Source organism: Nipponia nippon, unplaced genomic scaffold (assembly GCF_047370975.1).
Source record: "Nipponia nippon isolate SJK-2023a ecotype South Korea unplaced genomic scaffold, ASM4737097v1 scaffold_4, whole genome shotgun sequence".
Taxonomy (NCBI): domain Eukaryota; kingdom Metazoa; phylum Chordata; class Aves; order Pelecaniformes; family Threskiornithidae; genus Nipponia; species Nipponia nippon.
The window spans coordinates 116025639-116050334 of NW_028262358.1; the positions used below are offsets into that span (position 1 = coordinate 116025639).

The 24696-nt window shown below is 39.2% G+C and overlaps 1 protein-coding gene across 12 annotated transcripts in view; it reads right to left on the bottom strand.

Moving 5' to 3' along the window:
- PUM2 (pumilio RNA binding family member 2) overlaps positions 1–23541 on the bottom strand; it is a 71638-nt gene extending 48097 nt beyond the window's left edge. For 9 of the 12 annotated variants that reach the window (XR_015707996.1, XR_015707995.1, XM_087773546.1 and 6 more), the window contains exon 1: positions 381–449. Coding sequence is in view for 10 of the 12 variants with exons in the window: in XM_087773546.1 (XP_087629672.1) it covers positions 381–431 (51 nt within the window). In the remaining 2 variants the exon portion in view is untranslated. The other 3 variants (XM_087773549.1, XM_087773548.1, XM_087773547.1) reach the window with 3 other exon arrangements.
- Between the last annotated feature and the right edge of the window lie 1155 nt (positions 23542–24696).

A 24696-nucleotide genomic window follows, 5' to 3' on the forward strand; every position in this document is an offset into this window, starting at 1 on the left:
CCTTTTTCAGATCCCAGTCTCCATGGCTTCTCAGAGGTAGTAAGCAATTTTTTCACTAGCTTAGGTACAGTGACACTGAAAACATGCCTCATTTCATAGAATTGCACAAACTTTCAAACAAATTACCCTGCTACTTCCCCAAGAGTATCAGTCATCTAAGAAGACTGACACAGCAACACAGTAGATCCAGTCAATAACCATCCCAGTGTTATTGCAAAGTACTTAGTTTATCTTCACCTTAGAACAGAAATCTTCAGTTGCCTGAAAAATCAATTTGGTCTTAAGAGAAGCTCTTTGCTTCATGTCGCGTTATTTCAGACTTCTTAAATTGTATTAACATTTCTAAACCACCAACTGGATTTTCAGTCCTCAATAATTACCTCTCCCATTCCCCGAGATTCTAGGGCAAGAGCTTGAAACTCATGATTCATCTCATCCACAGATCGAACCTGTAGGAGGAAAAAAAAAAAAAATAAGCGAACCATTAGCCAAATATATTTTCAAAAGTTGAGTTTGTAATACTCCACAAGATTTTTGATAATTGAAAGCACACACAAAATTTGCTACTCAGTCTAGGCTGAACATGAGTTCAGATTTTGTGAACAGATACAGCTAGTGACCAATTTAATGAACCATGCTAATACATAATAACATGCAAGAAATTCCAAGAGATTTAAAAATTTTAAACTTCATATATCCTGATGGGTATCACTCACTGTGAGAACAATGACCAATAGTACATTTGCAATAAATGCAAAAAAAGTGAAATTAAAGATTTGGACATACAATATCCTTTGGAAAGGAGATGAGCCATTGTACACAACGTTGCCAACTACACTTAGCAGCAAACAAAGAAAAGCTCACAAGACGGGTGACAAAAGCTACTAGCAATGTGTTGCTTTTAAAATCTAGTATCTGACTGCATTATCACAGTTTCTTGTGCCTTCTTCCAGGAAATAGCACTCTTCCTTCTCTGTGTGCTGTCTTTTTTTTTTTGTCATAAATATGAAAGGTGTACTGCTAAAGCAAGAGTTGCTGCTGCAACAAACCACCTCCTTTTCCACAGCACACAGACACAACGCACTGTGTGCATTCTTTCCTGAGAAAATGGTTTCCACAAGGAATTTTCAAAGCCATGACAAGCTTAGAAAAACAAATTAAAAAGGGAAATTCAGAGTTGTTTCTCCCCTTCCCTTCTTTCTCAACAGGGAGATGCAGCAGGGTAAAATGGTGAAGTTATTCAAGTTCAAAGTAAAATTAAAGTTTTCCTCCCAATACCAGTCTCTCCCGAGGAGCTAATTTCACCTAGTAAATCCATCTGTTTACATTAACAAATAAAACAAAATGAAGTTATTCCATGCAGCTGCTAACACTTTAAGATCTCTTTTCAAAAAATACTCAAAAGCTAGGCAAAGAAACAATCTTGTGCTTTTAATATTCTGGCGCAAGCAAATTTTTCCATTCTTTCTTAGCATTGGAAAGGTGTTAATTACCTGGCAATAGATGCTCTATTCTCAAAATTCTACTCTCAAAATATTGTTATTGCCCTATAATCATTACAAGCCGTTAACTTCTGAGGTTGAGTGTCTCTGTACTTTTGAGGAAGAAATTTCATAGCTCAAAGAAATATTCCCTCAGAAAAGAACAATATTTTAGTTAAGATGGATTCTGAAACCAACTCCCAACAATTTCAGTGAGCTACTGAAGAGCAAATTTAGTTTCACAGTGAATTACAGGGTGCGGGGAATCAACACCTTGATCTTTTTCCAGTGATGCTGACATTTAAGTCCATTAGGTTGATTTTATTCTTTTAAAAACTGAAAGCAGATTTTCATGTATCCTTAAAAAAAGCTAAAGACATTTTTTCAAATGAATTAAAGAATAGATTATTTATAATTTATGTGAAAAGCTCTTTTTTTATTTGCTCTGAGGGATAATCGAATCTTTGTGCATGCACATAGAAAAATTAACTGTAGAAAAGGAATTATTTAGAAAGAAAAAATCAGAAATTCAAATTTTGAAGACTGCTAAACTTGGATATTACAGTCTCTGGAAAGAGCCACTCCCCATGCTAAAGTCATGCACTTTAGCTCCAATTACACTCAAACAGTAAATTAGATACTTCTGTCTCAAAAGGTGGTTTTGTTCTAACAGTATCTCTAAACAAAATTTGTAGCTAATGCTTGCCAAACTATTTTTACCATAAACACCACCCAAATCACTGTTAGATAAAAAACAAACAAGCTTGAAAGATGTTTTCAGTTTTCTGGTTGTGCGGTTTTTTTGGGGGTGGTAGTGGTTTTGTTTGGGTTTTTTTTGGTGCTGCAATACCTAATACCAAATGCTTATTTTTCACAATTCAGCAGAGTTCAAAAACATGGCCACACACACTTCCAAGTCTCTAACAAAAGACAATCCAAGAATCAGGGTAATAGTACAGCTAACTCCTTTTTTTCCTGAGCAGTTCAGAGTCAACTCTAAGATTAAACTGAAGTTTTCTGAAACTGTGAATAAACTTCAGTACACTGAACATTGATTTTGCTCACTGCCCCCCTTCTTACAAACATGAAATTTAAGTTAGTGTTATCTGTTGCTATCAGCAGCAAGAGAAATAATACAGTCCTTTTACTGTAGCAAAGAGGGTCTCCATTTCTGTTTCCATTAAAAAGAGCAGCCTGCAAAATCCTGCCCATATCATGAATACATGTTTCACAGATCAGTTTACAGACTGAAGAAAACACTTCCAAAGTGATAGCCCTATCACTACAAAAACATCCAGAATAATGACAACCAAGCTAGATCTACTACATATAAAGACATGCCCTCTGCCTGAAGGAGAAACTGGTTAGGATCATCTGTATTACCAGGAAGTTTTATTTTCTCTAATTCAATGCCAACATTCACCTAATTCATATGCTCCAGAAAGAAACATTTTTAATATATACTTTTCTTACCTCAAATCCAGAACATTCAAAAAAGCGAAAAAGAATGTCTCTTTTTTTTTTTCTTTCCCTGTCATCTGGAATAATTCATAAATAAAAAAAGAGGCCTATGAAACATAATGCTCAACATTTACATTTTTTTCCTGTTTTGGTTGATTTTTCTTGGTTTTTTTTTCTCCCCCACAATCACTCTGAAGACTCCTCTTTCTCCATTTACCACCTACCTGCTTTTGGGATTAGTTGCTAGATCCAATCTTAGTTTTCAGGAGTTGAATGCTAATAAACCTTTCCGACTAAGAGAAGCTGGCAACGGTTCCACACTTCTGATACACATCATATCATCCCACAGGGCCCCTGAATTATGCACAAATGGATACTACACACCAATGCAGTCTTTAGGTATAACAATTCCTCACACGCTGCTGTTAAATAGGTAGAATGGCTTAAGCATATCCATGAACTTTTCCCCTTTGACGTACCAATAGAAAATTCTCATCTTTTTCTCCTTGCACAGAAACTGGATGCAGCATACCAGCATATATTAGTCCCTCTTTCATCACAGCATTAGGAACGAGTTTTTAACACAAAGTAAAATCAAAGTTGTATTTTTTCAGTAGATTCTTTCTTCCTAAAGTTTAAACTCTTTCTCTCCCGCCCTGAAATTTACAAAATAATTTATTTGAAATCTAGAGGCCTACACAAAAACCTTCCTTTACTCTGTCAAAACTCCTAGTAAGAGTAGTTTTCTCATATCTGCTGTATTTTACTACTACCTCATGCTATGTCCACAAGACAATCCTCAGTCCTGAATGCTGCAACGTTAAACCAAAAAATGGAGTTCATGACAGAGCCAAGCACACCTAGCCAGCTACTGACGAACAGGACAGTCCATCCATCCTTCCCCCAACAGCTTTTACCGCTCCCCTTGCAATGAACTTGGTAATCATCAGGTAAAAGGCTTGATTCAGAAGGGTTTTTTCCTTCTTTTTTCACGCATGAGAATTTCACCAGATCAGCCAGCTGAACTGGCTAGAACACCACAGCAGCGAGGCCACTAGATTTGACACGGGGAAAGCAACAAGGAGAAAGTGGTCTGGAGCAAGGTTCAGTAGGAGTACCTGCTTAGTGGCAGCTAGATGATAAACCAGTAACATGAAACCGTATCCTGACATAACTCAGGACAAAATTCAGGCGGCAGACTCTTGACTGGATAGTCATATAGGATTACCACAAGAAACACTGCTTAAAATAATACCATTTTCTGGAATCCAGGCACCCAGATCCAGATCTAGGGACAAGTACTCTCTCCAATAACCCTGAATCCTGCCAGAAATAAGCTTCTAACCATTTTCTTGCAAGAGTAAAGATCAGCCGCTGCTTTGAAAATAGAGTTGGAGAAAAATAATAACAAAATGAAAAGTATAACATAAAAGAGAAAGATATGACTTCATTTTATACATCAAAAGTGGTTAAACCAGCTGACCAGAAAGTAGGAAAAACACTTTTTCTGCATTAAGAAATCCAAATCTTATCCATCCCCTCCCAGGTGAATACCCTAACCATCATGACAAAGAAATGAAGGACGCGTTTTGCAGTTGAAGCTGTGGTACTAGGCCAGAAATTCAACACAAAACACCTGGCAATTACAGTATTGTGACTGGAAGGAAAGGGAAGCTGCCGTTCACATTGCAAATGTTTCAGTCTCTTTCTTTATTTTGCTGAATGACTTTAATGAAAAATACCTTTCTAGTAGTTCTCTACAGGGGTGGCTCTTCTGCAGCATTTATCTTATGTATGATATGCTTATGGCAGAGATTTAGCATTATTAGCAAGTTAAACTAATTCAAGAACACAAAAATGGCTATATTTTAGAACACAATACATAGCAATTCTGCCAGCCCTCCATTAAGTTAAAGTCTTGTAAAGTCATGTCAGACACTTGATTAGATATTAAAAAAAAAAACAACACAGCAAAAACCCAAAAACATTTCAAATGGACAGCCAGCTTGAAACTACTAAATAAAAATAATATTTTAACACGAATTAAAACGTTAGACACAAATCTAGTAAAGATTTATAACAAAGGACAAGGGAAAACCATACAAGAAGCCTAAACTGCAAATCCCCAAACCTCTATTATGAAGTATTGCAGTTCAGGGCTGTATATAGAGATTTCTACTCTAGAATATTTTGTCAAATCACCTAAAACGTCCTTATTTTACTTTAGAGGCCAGCCAATAGTGCATCCAGGTAACAAAAGCTGTTGAGCAGCTGAACAGGCAACTACTAGAATTACAACTGAACTGTTTTGTACACAAGTTAGTTACAAAATACTAAACATTTTGTGTAACATTTTAGGAAAACAAGGCATTTGCTTGATTAAAGCTGCCTTTGGCTAGATGCATCTTCTCATACCTCTTTGAAGCATCAAGGAACCAAAGGTTTGCTTACTACCAAACCGGTTAATAAAAGTTGCTGCTCCCAAGTAATTCAAACTCTACAGGTATGCTGTGTTTTGAAAAGAGGTAACATTTTCTGAGGACCATATGGAACAGTAATACAACTGCAGACTTAACCAAACACTCCAAAATGTCCACTGCTCCTTAAGCAGTCCGAATAAACAAGGTGTTAGGCATTTCTGAGAAAACACTTCGGCAACCAATTTTAAGTTCTAACACATATTTCCATGGTTATAATCTCAAAAGCATAACATCTTCCCCCAGTAAGTATTTAACAGTTTTCATTGCATTAAAATACAATGTTCTAAAACCAATTCAAGCTTTTTGCCGGCAAGTGAATAATTTTTCAACTGCTGTACTTCAGGCTTCTTAACTCACATCCTCAGACTGAGCTATATTTTTGCACCATATGATTCTTCATGCATTCAAATACTCTAACAAAAACAAATTTAGTTTGCCAATTTAGTTGGCCTGGCTCAGCAATCACTCTGGATCTTAATGTTCTTGTGTTTTATTTCCTTGTGAACTTTGTATTCTAAGTTTGAGAAGCAATCCTACCAGTGCTGAGGACACCAACAATGAAAAAAAGGAAACCAGGATATTTCAAGGTAGGGTTTCTGCAGCATGTAGCAAGGGCAAAAAAAAACCCCATATACTCAGCAAAGTGACAAAGGGGCAAGGTGATCATAAGAGCTGACAACTGAATACGCAATACTGACTAAATGCTTTTCTTACTTTCTTTTCAGTAGAAATATCAGTATTCTGGAAGCATGCACAGAGGAGAAAGGAATTTCCTAGGTTTTTATCAACAGCACACATATAGATATAGAGAGATATGTATGTATAAATACATATAAAATTATGCTGGATAGCATCTCACAAGTCACTACCAAGTTTGGAAATTACAGACCTACTTGCAACAGGCCATATAGAGCAAGCATAACAGGACACCGCCTCCCATGAAGAAAAGCAAAGGAAAATGAAGCATATCTTGCCATCTGTTTCAGAGCTACGTGATGGTTCGTTGGCCTAACGAGACTCAGGAACCTTGGGTTCTGTTCCCAGCTATGGAATGAAACATGCCCTAAGAAACAGGTAATTGCAGTCGTTCCCCCCAGACATGAACTCTTCCGTCACATAAGAAACTTATCTCTTCCTTGCACGGGCTCTCGTGCCTGTCTTCCCACCCAACGAGTTCAAGCTTTGCTCCAGGAGTGGCAGAACTGTTTAACACAAGTTTTTCTACACTACTGTCAGGTGTCCTCAAGCTCAGAATTTTAATCCCTACAGTTAAATACTGGTAGAACTACCAGCCTCACATAAATTAATACCAACGTGTCTGTACTGAAACCAAATTTTATAACTATTTATAACAGTTACACTGTTTGCTCCATTTGAAGAGCTAAAGTGATATATTCCAACATAAGTAGGGCATATGGTTTATACTAAATAACTTGCAGATTTCTCAACAAAATCTTTTAATCGTGTAAGAAATTATCCACTGGAAAGAGTTTCTAAGAAATGTACAGAACAGGAAGTCAGGGTGACAGATGTTGCAGAAGTTTGTAAAATAAAAGTCTAGAGAAGAGACAGCAGATAAAAAGTTTATATATAATTTTACAAAATAGAAGAAAAATACCTTAAAAACTTGTCCACTGAGAGTCTATGTAAACAGGAAATTATTTTTAAAAACTTAATTAAAACAATCAAAATAGTATTTATCCATACATTTTTTAGCTTATTATTTAAATGAGCTGAAAGAAAAAGGTAATTCTTCAAAAAGGGGCTGACTGGTCCTTTACTGCTTGCGAATCAAACTGAGGAACTGTCTTTCATACAAGAAAATGTACACATTTAATCTCCAATGTGACATAGTTTAGGTGTAATCCCATCTAGTTTGGTGAGACTCTTGACCTTCCCCCTACCGCACTCTTAGACATGCATATATTATTCTGCGTCTCTCACTTCAATGTTCCTGCATAAATATACCACAAACAAAAAAAGGAAGACACTAAATATATTCAGAAGTTTGAAAACAAAGCTGTGAAATGAAATTTGAACTGCAGTTCTTGTCTAAACACGCTTATTATTTAATTGGTGCTGACTACTTAGCACATGCACATGACAAATCTCTTTTTTCTAATTTTTAACATCTATACTTTTCTTGTTAAGCTAGTTGGTTAGCCTCACCTTCCTGTAACAGCGTAACAAGTGCTACTGGTGATGTAACAGACGTTTAGGGGAATTCATGAGACAAATTTCTAACCATTACTGTTCCATTCTACACCGAAAGACTTTGTGAGTAATAACACTGTACAGCTACTTCGATACGGAAGCGTGACATTAATTTGCTGCATCGCTGTTTTGAGACATCAGCCTTCATTACTTCATTGTTAGCTCTTATTCAGAAGCTTTATTTAGGAAGTTAAAAAGCTTAAAAAAACCTTGAGTGCTCTCTAAGCAGTATGCTATTAAAAAAAAAAAAAAAGAACTTAAAACTTTGTCTTTTCTGAAGATGAAAACTCCATATAAACCCAAAATTTATCTACACACAAGCAGGAACTAGGGATAATTTATCCCAATTGTAATGATTAATGAAACATAACTTTCATTCTAATAGAGTCAACAAGCTTTTCTTAAATGTGTTAACAAGAATCAGAACAATTAGAATGTACAAGCCTAGAATCAAGTAAAAATTTCCATAAATTAACTTTCTACATTGCAGTCAAGACTTTTTTTTTTTGCTGGTGTTTTCTTTAGATGTCTAAATTATTTTCACTTTCCTGTCTGCTACCAGAGAATCTGAAACAGAACATCTCCTCCCCGTCCCCCCCAAAAAAGTAAAAAACAAGTGTTTTTGTTTTTTTTTAATTATGTATTTTTAATACCACCTTAAAAAGAATGCTATTTTAGGGAATCCCATGGAACATAACTGATTTATAAACAATATAATTTATACCAAGAATAAGATTTTGTACATACGTATATACACACCCACCTGCCCATTAAAAGTGAGGCTGAGGAGATGACAAAAGTCACTCGGACAGAATTTCCAGGGAACAGTTTTATTTTATGTTATTGTAGCACGATATCAGAGAAGTTCCTCCCACCCCTAGCAATTCTGGATATATAGCAATCCCCTTCCTCAGAGCATTTACTTTCATTTTCTTTACTCCTGAATATGGCAGATGTGTTTACAATAACATTCATTTTTCAAGAACACTAGACAAAACCTGAAGTTCTGCCAGTAATTCTCTTGCCCAGAAGTTTCTAGCATCATGACTTCTTCCTCACAGTCCAGTACCCTTTGAACAAGCGCTGGTTTTTTTGGTTGGGTGGTTTTTTTTTTCCCTCCTCCAGCAGGCAAGAGGAAACCAGGGAATACCAACACAGTCTCATCTTCTCAAAGTGGGTACTAAAACCAGAGATGAAGAAATGGAACTACCTAGTCTTTAGGAAATGAATTGAATCACAGGTAGTACAAAAAAGAAATTCAGAATTTTTAGACTTCTCACTCCATTATGAATACCTAGCTGTTCAAAAGAAAGCTGCTGATAAAGCACACAACTTCTCTATATCACCAGCATAAAATGGCAGTGAAAAAAACAACTTTCAAATATATGCCTGTCTGCTTCAAAATCTACCTTGATTCTTCGAGCCTTTAAACTCTGCATAAACTCAAGGACAGCCAGAGAACACTAAAGCACGTTTCTTTTAACATATTTTAAAAGAGTTACTGTAGGGAAGCATATGTGTTTTCTACTTTATCTGTCTACAGCAGAGGAATGGACACGTAAAGAAATTGCTGTTATCAATTCTTTCAGCTGTTTTCTAAGGATGTTCTCTTTGGACAATATGTGTATTTAAACTAACCACAGATTGCCTAAAAGCTGAAAAAACCAGCCAATTGTGGAAAAAAAAAACCTTCAAAGAGACGACTTTTAATTCAATAAGCCTCATTTTTAATTCAGTAAGAGCAGCAGCTTAGCCTTGGACATTAATATCTCATTAAATGTTGGCCAGCACAGCCCTTCAAAGGAAGTAAAAAAAAAAGTCTAAAATAACACCGAAGACTTTATACTGATGACAATTAAGCTACTGGAAATAAAGTAGGCTATTTACAATTCAAATTAAAGTAATAAAAGCTTTGTAACAAAAATTAGTTCAAAGACTGGCATTAACACATCTGTGTTACAATGGATTTAAAGCCAAATTCTTCAACCTTTTCACTTAAGCCAAAAATTTAAGAGCACTTATATGTAAAAGCAGCTATCAGCACATCAACAGCAGAACTCGGGGGGTAGGCAGAAGCAATAACTGTGGACACTCGGACACAAAAAAACCCCAGATCTTTGAATTACCCTCTAAAAAAATACAGGAAGTGATCTTAAAAGCAAAACTTCTGATTAGATATCTAAATTCCAGGTTATTCATTCTCAAACTAAAATATTCCCTCTAACCATTTACCCGCTTACGCGTCGCCCCCCTGCTTCCTTTCACGTACTTACCCACCGCTTGCTTTGCTCCCTGTGAATTCCAACCTCCATTGTCTTCACTAAGAGAAAAAGCTTTCACAAAGATACCCAAGGGCCGTCAGCACCCTGACTTTAATGTAAACTGTACCAAATCAAAGTAGTTCAGAAAAATAAATGTAGCTCCTCCATGCAATAAAGCAGTCATACACTTTCATAAGCCCCAATTTTAATCACATGAAAAAAAGAAAACTACGTTCTAAACCTGCAGATAAGAACTTAGATTAAGCAAGATAAGTAACACTGACCCAAATTTAAAATATTTTTTATTTACTTGATATTTTGAATAATAGAAGAAAGTGAATTAAAAAATATGAAGAAATATACTGCAAATGCAAAATGCCTGAATGAATACATGCAGCCTCTTTCCCCCCGAGCTTACTGGCTCCCACCACCTTATCCTGGATGTCTATGCAAAACTCTCTTTAGAATGCCTAAAACAAGTTTTAGCTTTGGGACAAAACCCCACAACCACATAATAATCATGTCTGGAATGAGGCCTCACTCATAATCCCATCTAGAACCTGGAGCACAGGGGAATAAAATGCAAAGAAACTTTAAGTGGCTCCGTAAGCAGCCAGCTCAGGTCTCTGGTTCCCATTATGTCAGGCTCCAAGGTGCATCAGCTGCTTCCAGTCCATGTTACTTCCAGAAGCAGTGCTACCATTCAGATTTAGGCTACTGTCAATAATCCCCCACAGACCTGAGCCAATTCTGCACAGAGCTACGGCTGCACAAATATACAGGATAATTCATCTATATGTAAATCAGGGATAATGCACAGTTGACCACATGCTATTTGTTTTGCTATAGTATCAAATCAGAGGCTCCCTATGCTAATTACTGAATAAGCACTAAAGTATGAAGGACTCTGCTTCAAAGAGCTCTCAATCTTAGCATAAGACAAATGACAAAGACTGATACAACAAGAAACTGAAATGGTAAAGTAAGAATAAAGTAGTCGTTCTCATTAAGGCACTCAACAATGCATGAGTACCAGGTATTTGGAGACATCAAGGCAGGTGAAAATGTGAAGACTAACTCAAGGAGTATGTCAGAAAGGGTGAAAATTTAAAAACTCAAGTAGTATGTCGGCACAAAAAATCTGAAGAAAGCACAAGCACACTTGTGTATATACTTAATAAAGACACAACTAATACTACAATCCACAAAGGGAGGTCAGCAGTTCCCAGCCTGATAGCATATGAGTCAATATGCAGTGGGTGGGAACTGGTCAAGTATCTCACGAGCTGAAACTATCAGCTGCAGTTGAAAACGTTGGTGAAAAGGTCAGAAACTATGCAGATGCATCAAAAGAGCAAATGTGATTGGAAGGGGCAATGCAGGAAGAAGAACAGAAGTTACATGGAATAAACTTGTTCGCACAAGTCAGGTGACTGCAATTACTCTCCCTGTCCTGAGGACAGTTAACATTAAGAGGTCTATTCCACACACTACATGCTTAAAACTACTAAAAATACAAGTCAAGTATCTGCAAAATTCAACACTGCAATTTTCTTCTCTCTAGCTAGGGAAGTGATTTAAAGTATATCACAGAAAAGTTCTCAATGCTTTTCTTTCAGTTGAATGACATGAAAACACCTTGCAGTATGTCAAAAAATATTCCTTTTTAGCTCTTTCAAATCAAGGAGAGGGGCAAGACAGACAAGCTACCTCTTTCCAGCTATGTCTGCTGCCGGAAAGGTGAGTCACAAGCAGGTAATAAGGTGATGTCTCAAGTACACAGGTTGCAAGACATTCAGATTTCTTAAACACACAACCTTAAAATTCACCTGAAAAACTTATGATACTTGCTCCAAATTATACAGCACTAGTATGATGGAGAACTCTCACCAAGCACTTATTAAACAAGGTTGTTTTAACAGGGCATACAACATTTTCCAGAACAGGAATCAAATGCCCTCCCCCCAGCTCTCCCCTAACCACAATGGAAAATCCTTCCAGTCTAAGATTTCTTTTCCTTGTTTGTGACGCTTGAAAAGTTTAACTAATTTGCAAGTTTCAGAAGCTGCTTAAATCATACATTTGACATTCATAATCTGGGTTTCTAGTGAAGTGGAGCTAAATGCTACTGTAATTAATTGAAGAAAAAAGCCAAATAAAAAATTAAAACCACTGCAAACTTAAACACAGAAAGACAACACTTATGACAAAGTTATTATAGAACCTGTTGATTGCAGAAACAGAAATAAATGATCTTCAGAACAGCTTCAGATGGACATTAACTCTACAGGGAGAAGGAGCCATCAATCAGCTAAGATAAAACTTGAGCTTTGACTATGATAGACTGGCAATAAAAGGGAAGTATTTATGTGCTGCATAGTGGCTCAGCACTTGGAAAAGTCTTAAAGTATCTGTTTATGAAAGTTACTTTGAAAGCACTTTAAAATAGTTATATTTCTCAATTACACTTTATTTTTAAATTTAAGTGAAAGTTGCAAAGTTAGGAAATCAAAAAACAAGGACTGCAAGCTCGCTTAGACTTCTAGGGACATTTTTAAGTAGAATCTATAAAAGGAAGAACTAATGATTCAGGAAATGCGACTCCCACTGTAAGGTCAGGAAACAGATTATGTTGTTCCCAATTTGAATGATGAGATTATGTTCATTGTTCCAAGGAATGGCTACATGACTGTGAGGTCTCATATGGGAAAATTATTTCCCAATTTCCATTGCACAAACATATTAGCATATCTTATTTGAACAACAAACAAAACAATCTTATTGTTTAAAATCAAGGCAAAATTTTCTCTAGAAATTGTCCATTTTATCCTGGAGGCAACAATGTTAAACATTTGCACATTTTACTGGTTTAATAACATCCATGCATTTTCTCATGGCTATATTAATTCTAATAGATTCCCACGGAAGTCGTGTTGAATACTTGCAAAAACTGACATATAGAGCTTCTCCTCCATGCCACAGAAGTGCTAAAAAGCTCTTGAACTCAGTAAGACTCTTTCTTTTGTTCTCTCCACCCCCCCCCAAAAAAAGATTTTTCCTTTGTTTCAGCAGCTATTCACAAAACTTCTCCAGAAGTTTGTAAATTCTTACACAAACAAGTTACAGCAACTGCAGCTCAACTCAAGCTTTGTGCAAAGACACAATTTATATCCTTTTGTTTACAGCACCACTATCCTTCGGATGCTTTGAAAAGGCTGCTACAATCAGAGCATCTCTCTGGCATTCTTTTGCTTATCAACTTCTTCAGGATCTGACAAAGGCTCTGGTAGACCTAGCTGCAGGACTCCAAAGTTTTCACCATCAGTTCCTACTCTTTTCCCTCTACTGGAGGCAGGGAGAGCAGAAGCAAACGTTAAAATTCATAACCTGATGTATTTATCTTAAACTGCTGAAGTGCTTAAGTACCATTGCCATGAGGGAGGGAAGTAGATTGGGCAGACAGGGGAAAAGACAGGACAAACAGCTTGAGCCACACTGCTGTAGCTCTTCGCTTCAGGGCATGGGAAGAACATTCGCAAGTACTCTGACATCCAAGAAAATACATCCTGAGCTTCCCAAAAACCTCATCTCTGTAACTCCAAATATTACGGACTGCCTGCTGATCACTAAGCCTTTGTATCCTAGAAAATTCTTCATTACAGAAGTGATGTGAATTAACGACAAACAGATCACTAACCTACCTGCAGCCCCCTGGGGCTGTTAACAAAAGGATGATGCCACAGTGGATAGTGGTCTTCCTCAGATGCTGCGCTATCAAAGAGCCTGAAGTGGTTTTTTGGTCTTGAGGGGGAGGAAAAAAAAAAGTCAAAAACCCAAGTGAGACAGTTTTTATGCTTAGTTCATTATCCTTTATAACTCTTTCCAATATTAGATAATTTAAAGGAAGACGAATGAGACCCAGGGATGGTTATTTCTAGATTAAGAAGTCTATACTTAATCCTGTCAGTCAGTGACTAGGTGCTCACTGCTGTTTTAATATGAAGGGTGACAATGGCAGTCTTCTGACTCAGACGGCACTTTTGGCTTTGACATCTTGTATCGAAGAGTTGCTCATGCATTACCTTTGAGTGTCCACAGATTTTTGGTTATCATCTCTCATGCAAATGAGTGTTCCTCTAGCCTGCTGCCAATTATTCTGTATAGCCTTCCTCTCTGCCAGAAGAGTAGTTCAACTTTCCAAAGTTTTTGCCATACGAGTAACTGCTGTCCATCACTGTAATTTTCTGTTGCTACAGCTGAAGCAATCTTAGAAGAACACAAACAGAATGTGAATGTTAACAATATCACACATTTCTGTGCCTCTTATTCTGAAATGTTCTATGAGCCAATGATATTAGTTTTGAGTGAGTGGCTAGTTAGACACCAATGTGTCAAGTTTACACTTATCAAAAAGATTTTTCCATCTCAACTAAGTGTTGAATTCCATTCAACTGAGGTGTGTTTGAACTTCCTGCTCTTTTCTTAAATATGTGTGGCACCTGAAATTTCTCCATCACAGTCTTGATGATTTCCAAATCAGCACACATTAAGCCTCAGTATTACCATGGAACTCCAGGATAACCCACTTGATCTTTCCCTGTGCTATCAATGGCCTCTAATGCTACTATGTATTAATACAGAATAGAATATTTCAGTTGGAAGGGACCTTCTAGTCCAACTGCCTGACCACATCAGGGCTGACCAAAAGGTAAAGCATGTTATTAACGGCATGAACTGCCTTCCAACTATTGACACTTCACTGATCGTTCCCACAGTTCATTTCTCAGTAATCCCTTATGAGGGACGCTGACAAACAATTCTCCAGTGTTTTAACCAGAGTAAAAATTAAATAATTATCTTTAGTAAAGATGTTGTCTTGCCTAATAGGATGTTCCAATTCCTTTGAAGACATTTCAGATGGCTTTCAGAAGACCAAGATAATGTTTCCCTAGTCTTCCCAGGAATTCGTTTCTTGGAATTAATCAAGCACATTTATCAACTTCTTATTCTGACTGTTACACAACTTCTTTAGCACTTCAACTAATTTGGAGATTCTTCAAAATCCATCAGTGATTCCAGCTAAGTTGACCTGTTCCTCTTAAAAACAAATTGCTCACAACTCCTCTTTCAACTCACTTCTATGTACCACTCAGAGAGTCAGTCAAAAGTATCAGGTATCTTCCAGTATGGAAGAGAATATAAGGTTTTTCCACGTTCTGTATTTACTTGAATCCACCCGTTAAGGCCTTAGGCTTATGCGAGTTACTTGCCAGAAGACTAGTAGGGTTTCACAAGACAATTTAAGCAATCCTTATTTTCAGTATATGAAAATTCCTTGTTTTTTTGTGATTATTTTTGCTTGACAAATCCCTGCTGAATTTACAACTTTCCATTTTTGTACTTCACTTTCTGTAGATTTTAAGTTCCTATTGAATGAATGGGGCTAGAGCTCCACTGCCTTCACAAAAAAAATAGCTCAGTCTTGCTATATTTATCTAAAATGTTTTTTTATTATTTCGGCATTGTCTTACATACTTTGACTGCACTACAACATGATAAAGTTTAGGTAAAATCCAGTTTAAGATATGCTTAGATAATGTATGTTGAATCAAAGATTTCAGTATCTTCATTTCTACTTCGTTTATATGTATCTATATAACAATCTGGGTAACCTGCTCTAGGTGGTCCTGCTTGAGTAGAGGTGTTGGACCAACTGACCTCCAGAAGACCCTTCCAACCTCAACCAGTCTGTGATATTTATCTACTATACTTGCTTCTATTGATTTTCCTTCCAATTTTTCTCTAAATGCATAAAAAATTTCTATCTTTCATAGATTCTCTACACAGAGACTGTCTACCCAATAGTCACAGAATACAATTACAACTAAACTCCTTCCACAGTGTGCATAAATTTAGATTTTAGAAAACCCATTTCCTTAGTACTCTTATCTCAAGAGTTGTCTGTTCTTAAAGAAAAAAAAACAACCCACAGTAACTTCTGTCTTAACAAACTCCCCAAAAACACTGGTACACAGAGAACACTCAAATCAAAGAACTGAAATGGAGAAGTCTCCTGAGCTGTACTTGATTTTCGTTAGTTCATATTGCTAAGGAGGAACGGGACCAGTGAAAAATGGCAGAACATAAAGGCAGTACTAATTACAGAAGGTTGGAAAACACTATTATCACACAGGTAACAATGCCCAGCAGAGCAAGAGTAGTTTCCCCTTCACTGAATCCTCATAATGCGTAAAACCACTGAAGCACTTAAAAAAAAATGGGTACTTCGCCCAAGTTACCAGAAAACAGACCTGAGGTTCATGACATTTACCTGCTGGAAAAATGCAGAAATATTTTGATGGACCCAACTGATTACTAAACAAAGCTGCTGATTAAGCCATGGCTCTGATTCCCACTGGGGATGGAACGCAGGTGGCAGAAGAGAGGTGCAACTGTTACTCAGCATTTACTTATCAGAGAATAGTTTTATCTACACAATATATCAGCCTTGTGAAATTCTAGTGAAAATTGGCACAGTTGCCTGTACAACAGACTGAACACTGGCAAGGAAAAAACCCAACATTTTCATACTCAGGAAGTGTGTTCAAGTGGACAAGCAGAATATTGTAGAATTTTGTATTTACAGAACTGCTTTACAGTTTCTCTACAAGTGGAATACAGAATGTGATATAGCATGAGGCAGGAAGTCAGGGGAAAAGATTTTTTATTTTGTTATGTAGACCAATGTAAGAGGAAGAAAAAAGTAAGAGTAAAACCAGAAAAAAATGCCAAAAGAAACTAAAGAATGAGAAAAAATGGATGAAGAAAAAAAAAAAAAACAGACACAACATATATTCCTGCTTTTAAGGTCAGCAAATTTTGTTTATTCACATTTCCTCCTATATTTACTACATTTTTTGAACACATTCCATAGGTCCCTGGGCTTGGAAAGGTGCAAAAAGTTCCTCATGGACCTAAGTGTGGCACATTACCAGAGTCACTGGGAAAAAAACCACCCCTATCTGAAATTCAGAATGGAGTTTTTAAAGAAAAATTAGGAAGCTGTATCAACTAAATATTTGGGGGTAAAAGCTTAAAACTGGATTTTTTTTTTCTTCTAGGTTACTATGTACAAAAGGAGAAAGTTAAGTTTTGATCTACGCTTAATTCTACTACTTCTATTTTACCTGAATTTTTTTTTTACCTGCAAGTGTAACAAGTAAGATTGCATGCAAAAGCCATATTACTTCTCATAAAGCCTACCAGAAGCTAGTCCCTTTTCAAACTAAACCGTTTTGCATAAATTCAAACCTAATGATCTGATGGTATTCTGATAAAAAACAGGTACTCACAGAAACAAGAAATTCTTATATAAGTTAAATGAATGGTTGAAACTGAACATTTCAAAATTATTTTATGTAGTTTAATTTATAACTGCTTTAACAAAATTAACCATAAGCTGTAGAGTTTAGGTTACTACAGGCTTTGAAAAACTAGCTTAACTGACACGTATCTTTCTTAAAGATGTGGATTCAACACAAAACAGAGGAACTGCTTCAATGAAAACCAAATAAACTACCTACCGAACAATCTATATGAATGCTATCTCCTGTGGGCCAGCATTGTTTGCTGGAGTAGCCATGCAACCACTCACCAACCTGCCTCTGGAAGAAATACCCAGCTGCGGCATCATCCCGAGAACATCCACTGACAGGTACCTGGACATTGGAAGCACCTGCCACCGCACTTGCAGGGATGGTGTGAGGAGTGTTTCCACCTGAATTGGGCCCTGATGTTGCTCCAACTACTGTTCCAGCTGGGGCACCCCTACTCCAACCCCACTGGCTTCCTGACCAATGTTTGCATGCATCATTTCTCTGGTCTCCTCCCAGGCCACTTCATTCATGCCTAGGAGAACACATGGAATGCTCATTCCACGTAGAAACCTAAAAAGAAAAAGTCTTGGTAACATAAAAGGCTTTCTCACGTATCTTTGTATCTTTAAACATGTAGTTCTCATAATAAGGATTTAAAAAGTCCAAGCTGTATAAGAACAATATTCACTGTCAAAATGTTTATTGATTTAAACTTTAAAATTTAAATACCATTACCAAACTAGGCCTCTAAGACAAACAAGGTACCATAGATTTTTTTACAAGACAAAATATTAATATGGTAGAGTTCCATATATTATAAATGCCTGCCCACATACTTCCCTGCTAAAAACAATCAAAATATGATTTTCAATCATAATGGCAGCAGTTTCTTTTACATTATTACTCGGCATGATGTGTAAAACCACCAATTCTGTCATACCGCTATGTCTGATTTTATACATTTATAGACTACGTAATGAAGTAGCACAGAAAACTAACTTCTCTATCTGAACTACAGCTCATTCTTACACGTCGGCCTTCAGTTTTTCTTTCAAATTTGTCAAGCTATGGAAGATTCTAACACAGTAACCGACATTAAACTTCTCTAACCCACACAATAGCACATTTTCGGGTTTTCACAAAACAAAGATTTCAGGCTCAGATTAAAATGAAGTTTGCCAACTCATTTTTGAAGCATTTAAGTCTTGGCTTGAAAAAAGTATAAACGACAACAGCAAAAATCTTTGATATTGACAAAATCCTCTGCAGGAAAAAATACCTGCCCCTGAACACATACACTTAATGATCTCCACACATATTCTTAATCTACCATAACTGATGTATTATCAATCTTTTAGTATGCAAATGTACTTTTTAAGGCAAGACAAATACATATATAAAACCCCAAATATCCCCTGCAATCTTAACTAAGTACTTTTTGAAGGGGGGGAAAAAAAACAATTTTCAAGTCCAAGAAAAGTCTCACTTTTCATGCTAAACAAGAGTGTTAAGTCCAAACAATAAAAACTGACATATATGGAAAGATATGAAATCAGAATAGAACACTTAGGTCTGAAGATGTAGACAAAAGAAATCACAATCCTCTAATCCCTCTACACAATTCTATACTTTTAATCTAGCCTTGTTGACTACTGAATGTCCAATCTTTAGGAAGATATATAATACAGATATACCGTAGGAGGATTTTTTTAATAATCTTGAACAATCTTGGTTTTTTGAGTAACACATAAGATTTAAGGCTACTTTGTCTTCTTATTACTGTAAGAGTAGATATTTACTTATTGTCAAAATACCCTACTAACATCAGTTCTGCAACTTCTTCAGACTACATGACTAACTCATCATTGTAGTATGCCCAGAACTAAAGTTTATCATAATGGAGATAAACAGCAAGATACTTGAAAAATATGAGTCAAAAGACAGACATGTTATTTTTAGCTCAACTACACGGAGTCGTCTCCAGCAAGTCTAGCTTTCTATTTAATCAATACGCACATGTAAAGACTTACGGAACTAAACACACCAACCCAGCTCTTAAAAATTCACTTCCCCTTTGAAGAGATTTGTGGACAAATTCTATATGAAAATTCAGCCACACAAACAAATAAAAAACATATACAACTAGTTCAATACATCACTCAAAAGTCTTCCTCAAAATAACATGGATGAAATTTAAAAGCAAAGTTATGAACATAGGTCTGACACAACCCCTATTTCCATTAGGATTTACATGCCAAGAGCTTTATAATGGAAAGACAGACAACCAGACTTATCACCCGTAACTGAGAGCTTTGCCAATACCTCAATAGCACTGATGAAGCAAGAGGTAACCTATCTGAGAATTGTATGAAAAAATAAAAATTGAAAAAAATCAAAATTACAAAATGCACACCAGATTACTCAGTCTAATGTACACAAACATATGTTGTAAAAATCTGCCTGTTAGAAAGGCTGCAGATGTGATATTTAGCACAGCCAGTAGAGGCCAGAGGATCACATCATTGCTCTAAAGTTTAGTGGAAATAGATGCATATACAGAACAGCTAGCAAAAAAGTCAAATGTGGATTATTACAGAGATGCTTTTGCTACATTTCAGAGTTTTACATTTCCTTCTCAACTCCTAAGATGGTCGTCATAACCTCTTCGTATTTCTTCTACATGTCTACAACTGTTCTTAAATAGCCATGTTCAGAAAAAACAAAAAATCTGTTAACCAATAATGAAATATGATCTTTAAAGATATTGCTAGAGATGACATCTGGTCTTTATTTGTAAGCTAAACATTTCACATACCAGCTTGAAAAACTCTTGCCTACTATTCTAAAAGCCACAGCAGGTATTCTGAGTGGGATTCAAACTAAATGTTGCCATAAAGTTTCAGTATGCAAGCCATTACTATAAAATAAGTTTTAGGCAACTTGTTTGAAATTACACCCAAGCAGCTAGAACTGAATACGTTTACATGTCCTGTTATTTAAAACTCTTTTTCACTATATGATGTGCCTCCAACTTCATTATTAGAAGCACTATGTAACTGGTTGTTATAGGAGGAGAAAATGAGCTTTTCAACGAAAGACTTCTTGTCCCATTTCTGAGACAAGAGCCTGGGCACTGGCTTTGTGACAACACTGGAATGGTTGCGTTGTGTGGAATAATCAAGACAACAGCTATGTTATGGGTGGGGAAAATTCACATTAAATGAGGTAAGCATTTTCAACTAAATTTATTGAAGATAAGGGAAAGAAGATTGATAACTCTCTCACATACATATAATACACACGATGAGAATTATTTATAAAGCATGTCCACTCTACAGGTTTATGTTGTTTCCTTTGTAAAGTTTCTATCAGAAACTTTTTTAAAAGAAAATACAATATATTAATGCTTGTTGCACAGGAGATTCCCAACACAATAAGAATTTAACGTTCAAGAGAATTTAGGTTTCTTTTTACTGCAATGGACAATGAATTTTTATATAATTCCACATTCAAAAAGAAGCATGAAGACATGCAAGCAGGAATTCAAACCATCTACTGGATTACTTGCCTCTGTGTATAAAAACTTGGTCTAATCATTTTGGGGTTCTACAAACCACTGTACAAAGAAAAAAAAAAGATGAAGTTATCAAGGAGAACGCTTTCAGAAAATTCTACATATGCTGATTATCCAATGCACACTCATATATCATTAAATCAAGGGGGAAAAAGACCTAAAACATGCACTAGAAAGTGCTGTTGAAAATCAGATCTAGTTCACAGCATTCAACAAGCTGATGTCCTGTTAATACACTTGCCCCAAACATCTGCAACATCTGGCCCAATGAGAACACTGCAAAGAAACACTTCAGAACGCAAATCTTGAAGAAAACGTGTACATAAAGCTTTCAGTGTGCACTACAATCCTACATAAGATTTAATATATACTGTCATAATAAGAGGTATCTTCTCATCAGAAGACAGGCGAGTCCAACTTTTTCAGCCAACTGCTTCTTGCACCATTAGCTCAATCATGATACCAGATACGACTGTAATTGCCTCAGCACTGTGCCAATATCCCTAACACAGAAGAAAAATCTTAAGTACTATAGAAAAAAAAAGTACCATCCCCTATTAATGCAGGAAAAAATACTATTGAAATAACACGGACTTTCCTACGTGCAACATCCCCATAATAAACTGCAGAATCTGCATTATCAAGCAGTTTCTCACATGCATTTGCCTACTAACCATTCTGCTGGGACAAATTCCAAATTTTCAACTCTCTGAACACTTCAGAAAACCGTCAGGTGATTTAGTGTCATTTCTACACATATAACCCAAACTACACCACCACTAAATTATCATTTCCCTTTTTATTCGAGTTTCCTTCTCCCACCTACCTAACATATTTACATTTGCATTGACACAAATTGAGTTGTAGACCAGAGAAAGGCAGACAATAATTCTCTCAGCTTCTCAACAGAACTAGGACTGTTGTTAACATTTGGTTTTAAACCTAGACATGACTAAATATAACAAAATACTATGTTTTATACGTAAAAATGGTAACATGGGGTAGTAATTATATTTCAAATGCATTCATATCCCACATACCTGAAGAGCTACACCATCAACTCACGGTAACTAAAAAGGCCTGATCTCTCAGTTGAGATGCAACAAAGACTTCAGTAAAAGAGAAACTAAAATAAATCTGAAAGTATTTTGTTAACATGTAGCATGTAAGCGACAAACAATTAGGCAATATAAGAAGTTTTACCGATTCTCATTTGCAATGACCTATATAGCTCATACACAGCTACATTACTCAGAAAAAAGCATCCCAAAATCAGCTGATATAACCTCTTTATCGCCTCACGTATAAAACATGCTACACATTTTGGTGTTAAGCCATCTTGCTTCAAACAGTAAGCCAGAAGAATATAAAGCGTCCCGAGTATATTAATTTTCTCTCAAGGAATTAGAGTCTGAGGTTATGAAATACACGAAAGAGAACAATGCCAAAAAAAAAAAAAAAACCAAACACTTTGCACACTGACTGCCAAGGAGATTAAAAACCAAACTGTTCGTTGTAAGCATGATCTACTCAGGGCAGCTGGCATTTTTCTCAACTTCTTGTGATTGCTGTCTGCGCAGACACGTTTGAAGAAAAATTAAAACCTAACACTTTATTGTGTGGTATCAACTACCAACAGCATTTGGCCTTCTCGCTCCACCCTCAGAAAGCAGTCATTATCCTTAAGAGCACTAAAAAAGAATAACGCAAGTTTTCACGCTTTCGGCACACTCAAACAAAGCCCGTTTTACCCGAAGGCCGCCGGCAGGGGCTGGCCCGCGGGGCCGCCGGCAGCCCGCCCGCACGACCCCGGCCCCCTCGGCGCCTCGGGGCGCTTCGTACCGGAGCCCATCGTAACGCCCGGCGCCGTCCGTCCGCCCCCGGCCTGCCCCCAGCTCCCGGCACCCGCCCCGGCGCCTCTCCCCGCCTCAACCCCCGACCGCCTCCGAGGGGGCCCGGCCCCCGGACTTCTCTCCGGCGACAACTTCGCCCGCCCAGACCCCGCGGGGAGGGAAGCCGCTCCTCAAGTCCCCGTCCCCCCCCGGCTCCCCGAGCGCACAATGCCAGTCCCCCGCTCCCAGCATCGCCGCCGCCCGCCCCGCTCACGCCGCCGCCGCCCCCCCCCCCCCCGGCTCCCTCCCCACCCCGGCGCCGCTCCCCGGCGAGCCGGGAGGACACAAAGGCGGCGAGGCGCGGGCGGCCGCCGAGCAGGCCCCGCGCCGCCCGGTGACCTGCCACAACATGGCCCCCTCCCGCCCTCCTCCTCCTCCTCCTCCTCCTCCTCCTCCCCTCCCCTCCCTCGGCGCGCAGCCGAGGCCGGAGACAAAAGGGGGCTGGAGGAAGGGGGGCCCGTCCGCCCGCTCCGCCCGCCCGCGGCCTAGCCAGCGCGGCCCCGCTCCCCGAGGGTACTCACGGGCTGGCTGGCGGCGCTGCTCGCTGCGATGGAGCCGGAGCGGGCCCTGGGACACCCCTGCCGGCCCGCCGCCCCCCGCCTCCTCCGCCTCCTCTCGGCGCCTCTCCTTCCTGCCTCCCCTCCCGCCCTTCGGCAGCGAGGGGCTCACACCAACATGGCGGGAGGGCGAGCCCGGCGCGCACGGAGGGAGAGGGACAGCGAGAGCGCGGCAAACCTCCCCCCGCGCCGCCGCCGCCGCCGCTCGCCCCTGCCGCCACCACAGCGCATGCGCGCCCCAGCCCGGGAGGGAGGCGGCGAGGGAGCGGGAGGCGGCGGCCCCCGGCCCCTTCCGCCCCGCAGCGCGCATGCGGGCCTGCCCCTCTCCGCCGCCCGCCCTCAGCGCGGCCGAGCCGGGCGGGCACCGAGAGCGGGGTCCGGCCCCTTCCCTCCCGCCAAACGAACCCGTCAAAACACGGCTTTTGCGGTTCTGGTTTTTTCTTCTCTTTTTCGTGTTTCGGGGGGGGAGGGGGCGGCGGGAGGCGGTGCCCGCCCGACGGCCTGGGGTTAGGAGACAAAAGGGAAGGCGAGGCCCGCGTTGAGGGGCAGCCGGTGGCTCCTGAGGGCCTCGCTGCCGGCGCCGCCCGCGGGGAGGTTCCCCGCCTTTACAGCAGGCAGAAGGGCATCGCCGGCGTCGCTGCCGAGCCGCTGTGCCCGAAGTGGCCGCGGGATGAGTCTGGGAAAAGCGTCGATTAGTGCCTCCCCTCCAGAGGGTCACGCAGGGGATCTCTGAGGCAGCGGGGTGGTTGCTGTTGGTAAATACGGCACTGGATGCCAGTAAACACTGCCCGTGATGGTTTTTAATACCCTCACTCAATACCAGCATAAATCCCACTTGTTTAGCAGCCCCTGAAAAAGAGAGGGAGCTCTGCCTGCCGGTGACATTTTAAAATACAGATTTCACAAGAAAATCCACTATTTCACCTTCTTACCAGGTCTTAAAGGAGTCTGGGTAGAGAGTACTCCATTTCAGGAAACGGCACACAGATGCCGCCCGCAGATGAAGCCTTCGGACGAAACGGGGTTACCCGTCCTGCGGCGGCTGTTGGGAAGGCTGCTGCCGGCTGGCTTTTCCCCGTAGGCAGAGGGGAGGCAGGCTCTGCCAGCCCTGGCGACTCGGCCTGGGCACGGCAGGGTGAGAGCAGGCGGGCTGGGGTGCAGGAATACCGTGCGTACTGGTGCTGCCGCTGGCGGCAGCGGTTGTGGGGACGAGATGTCCATGACGACCAACTGCGTTCTTGAGATTGCATCTAGAGATGTCTCGAAGGAAAAAGCCCTCACTGTTTTCCGTATTTATAGACATGGTTAAAAACATGAAAGTTCCCAGCTCCTGATAAAGACAGAGGTGTTTTCCCAAGAAATGAAAATGATTTCTTCGGCTTAATACAGGTCAGTTACCC